Genomic DNA, 12,634 nt, shown 5'->3' on the forward strand with positions numbered 1-12,634 from the left:
CTGAATACAAAGAAGCAACACAGTCAGTGTGAAACTGGTATCTTTCCTTGCATTGCCTCAGAACCTTGCCTGACATGTGACCACCTCTAACATCTGGCCACGTTTTGATTGGTCAGGACATGGTGTGACATAATGGGGTGCCTCTGAGTGCATCCTGATTGCCACATCAGAGACAGTTGGAGGGAGTGCTGCAGCCAGTGTGTCGTCTTCTGTTAGGGTGGAGAAATCTTAAGACAGAGGCACGGCTCTCCCACTGTCCCTAGGGAGGACAACGTCTGAGGGCACCAGATTTAGCGGTCATGTGACACTCTCATATCATCATGTAGCATCTTTTGGGCAACATAACTGTAACCCTTTGGTTTCTTTTATGTGTAGCACTTAAATTCTGTGCCATTCTATCCACAGGTCAAGCTCAGAGGTAGGAGGTCCTCAGATGTCACTAGATGAGTGACAAACAGGAAAAGCTGTGCTATCATCAGAGCATTGCTTCACATTTTCAAAAGCCTCCCTCTCTTCCATATACCAAATTTCTGAGGATGGCCACAAAGGAGGTGCAATACATCATAAGTACATAGATGGTTGATTTCAGTTTAGACTGGACTCACATAGTTGTCTTGTGGAAGGCTGAGTATATTCATACATTTTTCGTAATCACATGACTCTTCTGCAATATTGATACTCTCTGCAGGAAGGGAAGCATTCTTACATTTACAGGGAATGACCCCCCCGACATTAATCCAGCTCTTGAACCTTGTGACTGCAGTGCTTAGATATGCCATGAAATTCTTCTTGTCTATGCAAAATCTCACAGTCAACATGCAGGAACAAGCTGACCGTGGCATCAGGCGCTCTGATGCTCCGTGAGTCAATGGATTCTTTAAGACCGCTGAAATGTGGGAGGAAAGCATCTATCAAATAACATGGAAGCAGAAGATGGACATTAAAATGAAATTTTCTATGACTGTGGTGGTGGTGTTTTTCCGCTACAATGGCAACCCCATCCTGCTGGCAATCGTTGTGACAGTATTATAATAGGAGAAATAAACAAATTGATTTGTAATTCAGATGGGATTTGGAAATGAGGCGGGAATGAGGAGAAATCTCTGACAGTGCTGACAGTAAGTGCAGCAGACGGGAAAACAAAGATCCGCCCCCTGACCACCCATGTCCGGCTGGTGGTGCCATCTCTAAGGCACAGATCCAGACTAACTTCCACCCACAAGTAGGTTCAAATCCTGTGTAGGACACCTCTAGTGAGAGGCCCAGTAAATACCCATCTGTTTAAATGGGTCACAGGATAGAGTAGGACGCAGAAAAAAAAAAATGTTATTACTGAAAACTGCCCTTAAATGGGGCACCTGCTATCCAAATAAATGATAACCTTGTCCTCCACTGACATTGTTGAGAGAGCAGCTGATGTAAAGTTTTCTGTGTCTCGGTCGGGGTGAGCTTGGTGGGTACTCATGAACAAACACAAGTGAAGGAGGCCATTATTCTCTTAAGTGACTTAAACGTGGCCAAAATAGGTTAATTCAATACAGTTTGTGAGAGAGGCACGTCACTCAACGTGTGACCTAGTTTCCTCTCTGCTGCCATCGGTGCTGTTTGCTGCTGTCCCAGATTAAGACCCTGGAGGCTCTCTGAAATACTTCTGAGTTTGTGTTACTTTTACAGTAAGGCTACCCTCAACAGGCAGAGCACCACCAGTTCTGTATTTGATGTAGCTCCTCAGGCTTGTTGTATTTCATATGCTGTGTGATCAGCAAGGCGCACGGTTTGAAACCTGCGGAGGAGCAACCCCAGTACTTGCCTTTAAATAGATTTATTGCTAGAAAGTGTGTTTTATGATATTTATTTAGAGTTTACGTGCTGAAGTACTGCATTTCCTTTCTGTGTTAGTTGGAAGAGAGAGGGCTGAAATCTGCTATTTGACGTTCTTTCCAGAGTTTTATTTTATGCACTGAGGAATTAGATCACATTCTGAATGGGTTGGGCTGTGTGGAGTAGTGGTTAATGGACTGGGCAAGCAAAGTGAAGGAATTGCTCAGGCTCAGATGGCATTACTATTGATCTGTGTATCACATTTCAATCTGGGGTCTTACTGCAGAATCAATACCATCACCTGAATCTGAGTCAGCCAGCACAGTAAGCAGGCTACTCCGAGAGCGGAATAGAAACAGCCCATTCTCATGTATCAGTGCTTCTAGTATGAGTATCATGCCTGTAGTATGAGTAGAACTGAAGCAGTCTTGTGTCAGTGCTCCCAGCATGAGTAGAGCTGAAGCAGTCTGGTGTCAGTGCTCCCAGCATAAATGCAGTTCATATGTGTCATGACTGGTGTGAATGAAAACTTCCTCTTGTTCAGGGTGTCAGTCACCCACAAGGGGTCAAAGGTCACAGGTGTCTGCTGGTCTTACTCAGTTATATGTCACTCACAATACTCTTGCTGTCTGTTTCCTTTCAGGGTGCTGTGAAGATGAGCCAGGGCGGAGCGGGTAAGTCTGTGTTTAAGGTGTGTTCATCTGTGTGTGTCCTTACCCTGGACGATGTGTGTCTGGACGGGGTCTTTCTTTCTTTAGTGGAAGTGGGGGGAGGGTCTGTCTGAGGTGTGCTGTCATAAGTTCTGTAGGCCTGTGAATTGTGTGTGGGCAGGCTCTATGTGGGGGGTTTGCCCCCCCGGAACACCCTTCCACTCGTTTCTATTTACGTGTCATTTTCACTGAGAGTTAAAAATGGATTTCTGGGAAAGGCTATGCTCAGGTCATTCCAGTATTTTAAACCCATTCAGAAGTGGTATGTTTGGTTTTGCTGTTCACTACACACCCTCCCACACACACACATACCCACACAAACACACACACACACAAATACATAGACACACACACAAAGGTGCACACACACAAACACACACACCCTGAGTGTTTTGGATAGCACATCTTTGCTGTGGTTTGACAACAATGCTGTGGAGAGAACATAAATGGTGGGAATGGTTGGGAAAGACTTACCACAGTTGACTCACAGTCACTATAGCCGCTCCTCCCTCGTTAACACACAATGTCCTCATAATGTTTCTTTAAAGTTGCAGCAGTGTTTCTATGCTGTTGAAATGTCAAGAACATTTTAAGAAAACATTACGCATTGGCTAGGCACGTGTCTCTGAGAGTTGCTGGGATGGTGGATGGGGATGAAGGAAGCTATGTGCCGTAGTTGGCTGGTGGCTCACAGAGAACTGGCAGAAGGAAGAAATGCCGTGCAGGCTGAGAGTACGCCTCAGCCTCTGAGCTTGAGAATGTCTGCTCAGCAGGCGTGACACATTTTCAAGCTAAGCAGAGAAAAGCCATCCAATGAGAGAAGAACGTCTGTGCGCTTGAGGAGCTGCGTGTGAGTCCTGCATGAGATCAGACTGTGTGAGATTCTTTCTCATGTGGTTCAGGCCCCAGCAGGACAGTGACCTATTTGCTGTGGATCGTGGAGCATCAGTTCAGTTACACTGGAACTATCTGTGGAGTGATGTCTGTGATGAAGCCGGCAATGGCAATTTGAACATTCCTTTTTAGTACTGTACTTTGTTCTGTGTTATTTCTGATGTTTCGCCATTGTCAGTCGGAATCATAGTTAAGAATCAGTTGAATTTCTTTTGGAAGGAAGAAGACGGTATAGAGCTTCACCATCATTACAGTGTTACCATACTGTATCATGCACAGTGTGGGCCTGTGGCATATGGACATTGGAGGTCAAAGGGTAGGAGTCACAGAGGGTTCTCCCAGTGCAGTGACATCCTCACTTTGGTTGTCAACTTATGTGCTGATAAGATATCATAACTCCTGTGCCCAGTATGCTGTTGTTTGGTTTAAACCTTGTATATATGGTATGTAGATGCTCTATCATGGGGTTTTTGCACGCTGGGATACAGCATGTCATTACCACCCCTGTATGCACAGTGCCATTGCACTGATCTAGGTTTCACACGCTGATTCACTGTTACTGCCCCTGTGTTCAGGGTGCCATTGCTCTGGTCTGGGGTTAACACACACAATGATTAACTGTCACTGTTCCTGTGTGCTAATGTCCCTTTGAGAAATGTTGGCAGGTGTGTGACTGGATCACACTCCTGGGAGTGCTGCGAATGTCTGGCTCCTGTTTTGTTTTTATAAAGTCACATCCATTGTGATGGTGTCCTGGGAAGTGTGCAGGATCATTGTTACTGGTGTGAAACGTTTTGCCTGATTTAATGTGGCCCTGGGGGCTACTGAACGGTTCAGAGCTGTGCCACTTTGGGCTCAGGTTGCACTCTCACTTGAACTTTAGTGGACATAGTTTCATAGCTAGAAAATGTTTTTGGCATGGAGAAATGGATCCAGTCTCTCCCACATTCCTCTTTCCTTACCTCTCTGTAATCTGGTCTGGATATATGTGATGAATATTGTGTGCTGTGATGGGTTGCTTTAAAGTTGAATGGTGTTTCATGTCATTGATCTTTTTGATGGTATTTAGATCGTTTTTCATCTGTAATTTGATGAAAGTTTGAAAGCACAGTTCAATGTGCTGTGTCCTTTCGTGCTGTGTTTGTCATAATGTACAATGTCAGTGAAGCATCTACACACTCCACTCACAATACACACTTCATTTCCAGAGCAGAAGACTTGTCTTGACTGCATGGAGACAGACTCTACTCAAACTCTGTCTTTTTGTGGATTTTGTGGAAATATTACTACCACAGAGGAACCATGTTATATCCATGTTATAATAATAATATCACGGTAAAAAGGAGATGGAGGGGGGCTGTGGGTTTTCCAGGGCTATGCTGGAGTCAATAAACCCAGAAGGTAATTGTATCCGTGAACTGCAGGCATCTGTACAGTAATGTTGCCATTCATCTCATGAAACCGTGACTCTGAGGGGGGGAGGAAACGCATTCCTCTGGACATCATCACACCAGTCTCGGCCCCCCTGGAGGCGGTTCACTGGCCCCAAAATATCAGGAGAGCCTCCGGGAGTCAGTGTCGTTTCTGACACCGATAAGCCACACCATACGCTGAGATCAAAGGGGTGGGTGAGGGGAGTGCAGAGCCCTGTGTGTGGGTTATGTCTGACTGCTTCTGATTAAATTTACCCACGGCGCAATCTATGCCTTTAAGAGCCCAGATTTCCTTGAAAGCATCCCACGGTCTAGTTTTTGCCACATAACAAGAGTCAACCTTTGGAATTCTCCAGAAATTCTCAGTTTTGTGCATTACTTAATCATGGGTTTATTTCTGGAAGTTCTATTCATAACAGGCTGAGCTCTGCCCATGTCTGTGTGTGCAGAGATAGCCTGGTCTCACATCTGGATGCAGCCACTGAAATGCAGCCACTGTGTGCATGCAAGATAAAACAAATGTTTACTTTGCTTACTTATTTTGAATGTTGACCGTATATATGCTGTAATAGCTTGTACTGTGCCTGTGCTGTGGCTGACAGTGTTGTGAAAGGCACAAGACAACATGTCTGTAGGCTCAGTGGAGGACTGGTTCAAAACACCTCTGCAGTCAACTTCAAGTTGTATCGAGGATACAGCTATTTATGGCTCATGAACAAACTGTAGAAACTTCAGAGTCCTAATGGGTCACAGAAATGCCTAGGGAGTTCATTTGCAGTTCATAACCATCTCCCCCCTGAAATATCAGACCATATGACTGGGTGGAACTTTGGATTAGGGTAATTGACAGTCTCGCTTGTGCCCCCTCATTGGTGTGATTAAGGCTGAAGTCATCACACCCAAATTTACGCCCATTCAGCGAGCAGTTGTGCCACGTCCACTCAAATTTCCTCTCTGAATGAGTTCAATGGAAATGTCTGTTCCTTACAGTAGATCTTAAAGAGCCCAAAGAAACCAGATCCTGCTTGTCCTGAATATGTATAATTTTAATATAGTAGCCACCCACCACCACTGTATCTGTTTAAATATGACTGGAAGTCAGATTGATCCCTCTGCTCCCATTGCTGTTGTCCTTTAAATGGTTTTTGTTGATATCTTTGTCGTATAACTGTGTGCTTATGGTTAAAAGAACAGCAGAGGCACTTCACACAATTAGAGTGTCGTGGTTAATTTCCGTTTTTGTTTTTATGAGCTCAACATTTCCATGCCTTTGTTTGCCAACTGAATAGATCTGCATGGATTTTTTAATGTTGACTTGAAAGTCTTGATCCCATTTTTGCCTTTAAATGTATTATTCCACAAAGAACCTGTTGCTGGGATTAGTTTTCTGAGAAATACATGTAATCCACCCAGGATCCTGGGCTCAGAGGCAGCCGCTCCACCAAACTGTACTTCTGCACATTCACAGTAACATAACACTGAGCAAAGCCTCCCTTTCTTTCTCTCTCCTCTCTTTCTTTTCTTTATCCTCTCTCCACTCCCCTCCTTTTCTCTATAGCAGGGTCAACCAGTGAGCTTTCAGTCAGTTTAATTTTAATGCACATTGATTTTTGAGGCTAAATCATGTGTATCAATGGAACCAGTCTTCTCGGATGTGTGTATCTAATGAAACCAGCCTGCATAGGCTGTAGTGAAGAATACATTCACTTCGCTTGTGAAAAGTAGCAGGCTACCTGCCAGAACAATGAAACACCCCAGTGAATTTGTGCCCAGTGCAGCACATTGTGGAACTGTCTACAGTTCTGTGCAGAGCATGTAAGTGTGTAGGCACGTGTTCAAATATTGTGTTCAACTAGTAACTAATTCAAATGGAATTGCTCCATTGATTGATTTCTGTGTCAAGAATGCAAATGTGGAAGGCAGCTTTGTTTCGGAAGCCAGTTTTCTACTCAGTTTCTTGGCTTCTCGGCTGTGCTAATCTAATCATCTGTGCCCACCGTCTGAAAAAATAAGCAAGAAATTGGCTTCACAGCACAAAAAAATAAAGATTTCTTTCCTGGAGTATAAAACTACTATGGGAGAGGGTCACTGTGTTTTTCTGTCGAATACCAATTACTCGTAAGAGCTCCATTATTCACCACTCTCACCTCATTTGAATCGAATGCCGTTTTCATTTTGTACTCATGAACAGCGCATTTACATTTACATTTAGGCATTTGGCAGGCGCTCCTTCAGAGCAACTTACAAAGCAAAGATAATGAGCATGTGGGAAGAATCGATTTGGTCTTAACTTCAGAATCCGAGATTCAGGTTGTAATGTGTCAGCAGGACCTAGGCTTGCGTGGGCAGACAGTTTTGGGAGGGTGGCGGAGTCTGTGAGGGGGTTGTTTATGCAGGGTCTGCCAAAAAGACTCTTTTGGTACCCCACAGGGCTGGCATGAACACAACCCCTGCACTCACCTAGTCCCACCAACTGCAATAGGGAACATACCGTGAGATGTTGAGTTGCGATGGAACAGACATGCATACAAGCGCTCAGCACTGACAGCTTCACTTTCTGTGCGAGTCCTTGTATTGGTGTTGGTTTGTTTCTGACTTTTGCATGCAAGTGCACATGAGTGACATTACATTACATTTTTTCAATAGGCGCTCTTATCCAGCTAACAAGTAATTTTACGTGTTATCCATTCATACAGCTGGATATTTACTGAGGCAATTGGGGTATAATCTCTGAACCCAAGGGTACAGCCGCACAGGCCCCCCTGGAGATCAAACCAGCAACCTTTGGGTCACAAGCCCAGTCCATTACTGCTACATCACATTGGTGCCCTGTGACAATGACATTTGAACAAGCTTCTGGTCTAATCTGTAATCTAGTTCATCTCAAAATCTATTAGCAAATGATCTGGTTCAAATTTTACAGCTGATAAGGCTCATAAGCCTCCTTTTCCAAGGTAAAGCAGTGTGTGTTTATGCGTGTGTGCATGCATGGGTGCGTGCTTGTAGCAATGACAGAAATCATCAAGGTCCCGAATAGGCCAAACCCCTGGCCAACCTCCCCCAACCAACAGAAATTAATTTTGCCAAAGACTCCTCGCAAAGCCAGCGATGGGATTTAATACATTTCCCAGGGAATTAATATGCAATAATGTTGTATTTTTGTAGATGCTTAAAGGCTTATCACTGGCCTTATTGATCCCAATTTCATTTTCATCTAAACCTCTTCCTAATCCTCGCAGCACAATGCCGCTTGGTTTCTCGCCCCTTGTGCAGCAGAATTATCGTGATTTTTTTTTTTTGTTCCCCTGTGCAGGCACCTCTGTGTGGCAAGTTAAAATTACCATTCATGTCTGGAAATTGAAGATCCGTCCTACTTGTATACAGGTTACCAGTTTCTGTCGTTCTACCTGAATGTCTATGTTTCTCCCCTTTTAAAATTGTACAGGAAATGGAAATGGAAAATTGGAAAGTGTTTTTTTTTTTTCTTTCCACGATAGCACCCACTAGCACATTTTGCATGTTCCGGAGACACTTTTACAGCTGTGTCTGTGTTGGTGTGATGCATTTAATTTTTTTTCGTGCTTGAGAGGTGACCTATTTCTCGGCCCAGTTTATGTCTTGCTTTGTGTTTTATGGAGTGTGATCATGCATTATTAGTGCTGATTTTGTTTTCATATTGGACAAACTGAAATTTTGAAGGAGCTCAACCATTATTGTGCAGTTGGCCCTCTCTGCGGGACACCATGCAGACATCACCGCTGATTTCATTCAAGTGCCACGGTGCAGAGTCATTCCAGTGAGCACAAGGGTGGTGAAGGGGTGGTTCAATGAGTGTGGTGATGCTTGACAGCATGCAGATGCCAAGACCAGGCAAAGAGCTCGGAGTGAGGGAAGGAGTGACCTCCTTCAAAGGAAAGCTAGGAAGAATTTGGGGGCATTGGGCTGGGGGCTGAAATTAAACATGTAATGGATGGTACAGATTGCTCGCTGCTAGCCCACATGCACAGTCACATGTCCCAAGCTCACTTCCTCTCTAGCCATTTGCCGTATATTTGTCCGGTTAGTGACCAAAACATCCTAACAAAAAATAAATGAATACTGTGGCTTTGTGTGATGTGCTTCACAGTAGTAATCACAGCGAGCTTGCTAGTGACATTCAAGGAACATTTTTGCTGTAAACTGCAGGATATAAAGAATATAAACACTAACAGCTATTGGAGCTCTCCGAAACAAAGTTCATATCAATGAAAGACTTTACCATGATAGCAAAATGAGTCATATTGTTCTAGCTATCCAGCAAGTTGCTACTGTAAACCATTAAAAAGCATTGTAAACAAAGAGGGCCCATCTTACTGAATGTCCAAATATAGTAAGTAACTGACAAACCCATGCAGCAAATCTATATATATCCACACACACACACACATAAAATATACATATATGTGTGTGTATATGTAATATATGTATATATGTATATAGCTATTACATAGCTTATATATCTTTATACCCATATGTTTCACGCATATAAATGCTATTCTGAAATGGATATTCTGAATTGTTCCACCATACACCAGTGTGACCTCACAATATGTGACATTTTCACAGACCCTGCCAGTGAGTTCATCCCGCCCCCACTCCTGGTGTCTTATATAATCCACCAGAATTCCCTCTCTGCAGAAATCATCTTACATCAAATTCAGCTGTAGATCATCCTACACATCTCTCAATGGATCAAATTGGAATCTTCGCAAATATATTAAGACATGAAAGCAGAGCGCCATCAAAGGATTGCGGGTGGAATGGATTCATTTGAGTGACTGGGGGGATTTCACTTCTATAAATAATCAACCCGTCAATTTAATGTGTGTCGCGTGTTCCAGGTTAATCTGTAGTACAGGGGATAGAAGAGCATGCCGCTTGGTGGGTTGTGCACTCAATGCCTGGTGAAATGGATAAATGTACATTTGTGCTTTATTTCACCCACTCTGAGCCACTGAAGATGGGAGACATTGCTTTATGTGTAATGACTTGTACTGCTGGCTGTAACTGGAAATGCATGTCTCTCTTTGAGCACATCTATACATCTCCTTAGAAATAAACATGGAGTCTTGAGAACAATAACATTTTCAGTTATTTTTATGGTTGTCATCAATATTATTATTACTAATATTATTTTTTCAGCAGCTCCATGTTGCGCTGTTTCAGTGGTTGTATCGGGTATTTTCAAGGTCTTCTTTAGGATGCTGATGCAAGCCCTCTCAGTGACAGTGCTGGTAGGCCTGGCTGCTGTATATACTTGTGGTTCTCAGGCCATGCACTATATGATGTCTTCACCACAGTGTCCTGGTGATAAATGAGAAAAGGCACATGCCATGCCTTACATCTGAGATGAATACACCTCCGTGGGCCTGGCCTGTGGGTGGGTTCCATTTGTAGTCAGGTGCTGTGCCTTGCAGCTGATTGGTCCAGCTCTTTGTGAGCTTTTAATGAAGTTTAGAGTTGATTAAAATGGATGAGTGATCAGCGTTCACTGAAACAGGAAACTGTTTTTAAATAGAGGGACTGGGGAAGAGAGAGAGAGAGAGAGCATTATCTCCCTCCTCCCTGTGGCATTTGGCCAGCTGGTGCGTTTCATTTGTTTTTCAGTAATACTTTCCCAATTAATGCTCCACTTTGTTACAAGATGCCTGGTACAGCCTGCGATTTTAATTAGGCTGGAAGTTTAGTGTTTTCGTGGGCGGCCTGCCTGGTTCTGCTATATGTGACCACGGTTGGCCCCAACTAGAAATTTGGCACCTACCACCGGGCTTTCCTCAGAAGGGTACCACCTGTAACAGCCCACTCGAGAGGCGTCAATCCAAAATCCGCAGCTAGGCACTACTCCAACGCTGAAATTGAAGCAAAGAAACAAACTAAATGTTTGCTTCTTTGCAGCTTCTGCTTTTATTGCAATGGGCTGTTAATCATTGCTATTCAGTTTTTTGGTCTTCCTGTATCTACAAAAGCAAAAAAAGGTGGTTTTATACTCATTTAAATATGCAATGTGAAAACTTTGAACACATTGTTTTGGAAACAATTTGTCTTTTTTTGTATGCGATAAAGAACATTGTGCCCAAATACTGAAATGATGAACCAAAAGTCCAAGTTACTAGAAAGAATGGAAAAAACATTGGGTAGCATTGGTTTGGAACAGTGCCTAGCTAGTGCGTATGAAGTGAAAAGGGCAAAGTTGTTAGTTGTATATTGGCACCAAACTGATGTTAATGACGTGGTAGCAGAGCTATTTTTGCAAAGTGTATGAATTGTACTTATGAATAACTTGGCATTTTTATATGCTAAAATCATTTTTGCTAGTGATACAAAAATTTTGACTTATTTTTGCAAATGCGTGCGCTGGCCTAAGATTTGTACATTTAAGGAACGTGGCCTTTTTACACTAAAAGTGTTTATGTTATAGATGTCATGTAACAGAAATCCCTTTACAGATCAATCTCATAATGATAATAATAACAATCCATTTCCGTGCCATTATAATCAATCCCTTTTTGGAGAGACTCCGTCTAGTGAGAGACACTTCAGGACTCCTTTGGTTGGGGGAATTGCATTCCATTATTCAGCTGCTGACCTTCTTACTCTTGACCGATATGAGGTCAAAGTTCATTTTAAAGTAAACTTAAAGACTCATGGGGAAGGGTGGCTGGGCAGTACAGCCCAGCCTCAAATTAGCTGACTTTACCTTAGCTGGCCACACTGTTCGTTTACTTTCTAACACAAACAAACATGCAAAATATGATTCTCTGCATAAGATATAACCCCACTGACCACTCCCAACACGGATTTTACTTTAGTCTGGACATTTTTTCTATTTTTGCCACATGACCTTGAAACAAGAGCCATATGTGCATTAGGGTAATGTACATCATTCAAGGCCAGATTTCTGGGATAGGATTGGCTGCTCTGACTGTGAGGGCTGTCATGGAGTATGCCATCAGTATTACTGTGGAAGAGAATAAGGGGAGCTAACTGTTCACCGTTGGGTAAAAAAAAAGCCTATTGACTTGAAATTGATCCATCCTCTTTAGGCATCACTTTCCCCTGTGTCTAATATACTGCCAGTGTTTACTCAGGAGAGATTCCATCTGCCATCATAGCTCATCTCCTGAGTGCTTTATACAGCCTTGGTCTGTTGAGTTCTTTGTATACCTCACATGCTTTCATGCGGTTTGCAGTAAATTCACCGCGGAGTGAGACTGGATGTATCTGTCTCTGGTCTAACTTTGGCCTGATATTATCATTCCTCGAAAGAAATTATATTTTCACTGACAGATTTGGAGTGAAAAGAAAAGCCACACGACATACAACCAGCCTTAATATAAACAGCCAATAGAAAGCCAAAGGCTGTTTCGGTGTAACACGAGATGATTCTCTGGGCGGGTCTAATGAAAATCACTGATGTGGTAGTCTGCTGTACGCTGCCTTAAAACAGAAACATCAACCACATGCCTGTTCTGGAAAAATGGGAAGGCAGCCTGGGGATGTATGGTCAGAAAATGTAGTGCATGTTGCAGACAGGCCATTTGACAAGGGAGAGAACTCCCCGTAGCCTCGTTTCCATCAAGCTTGGCTGTGAGGGTGTCCCTCAGACAACTAGGGGCTCCTGTAATGTGGTGGGACATCTTGTCCAAACACTGTTCAAAATCAGAAGAGCACAATCTGTTCCCGTTTCTGAAAGGTCCCTGCTACAGACTGTCTGTCACACATACCTCACCAGCAGAC

At 43.3% G+C, this 12,634-nt stretch overlaps 1 protein-coding gene across 3 annotated transcripts in view; it reads left to right on the forward strand.

Moving 5' to 3' along the window:
* stard13a (StAR-related lipid transfer (START) domain containing 13a) overlaps nt 1-12,634 on the forward strand; it is an 83,092-nt gene that overhangs the window by 22,817 nt on the left and 47,641 nt on the right. For all 3 annotated transcript variants that reach the window (XM_036523953.1, XM_036523951.1, XM_036523954.1), the window contains one exon: nt 2,465-2,495. In XM_036523953.1, the coding sequence (XP_036379846.1) occupies nt 2,465-2,495 (31 nt within the window). The remainder of the gene's footprint in view (nt 1-2,464; nt 2,496-12,634) is intronic.

Source organism: Megalops cyprinoides, chromosome 3, assembly GCF_013368585.1.
Source record: "Megalops cyprinoides isolate fMegCyp1 chromosome 3, fMegCyp1.pri, whole genome shotgun sequence".
Lineage (NCBI taxonomy): Eukaryota > Metazoa > Chordata > Actinopteri > Elopiformes > Megalopidae > Megalops > Megalops cyprinoides.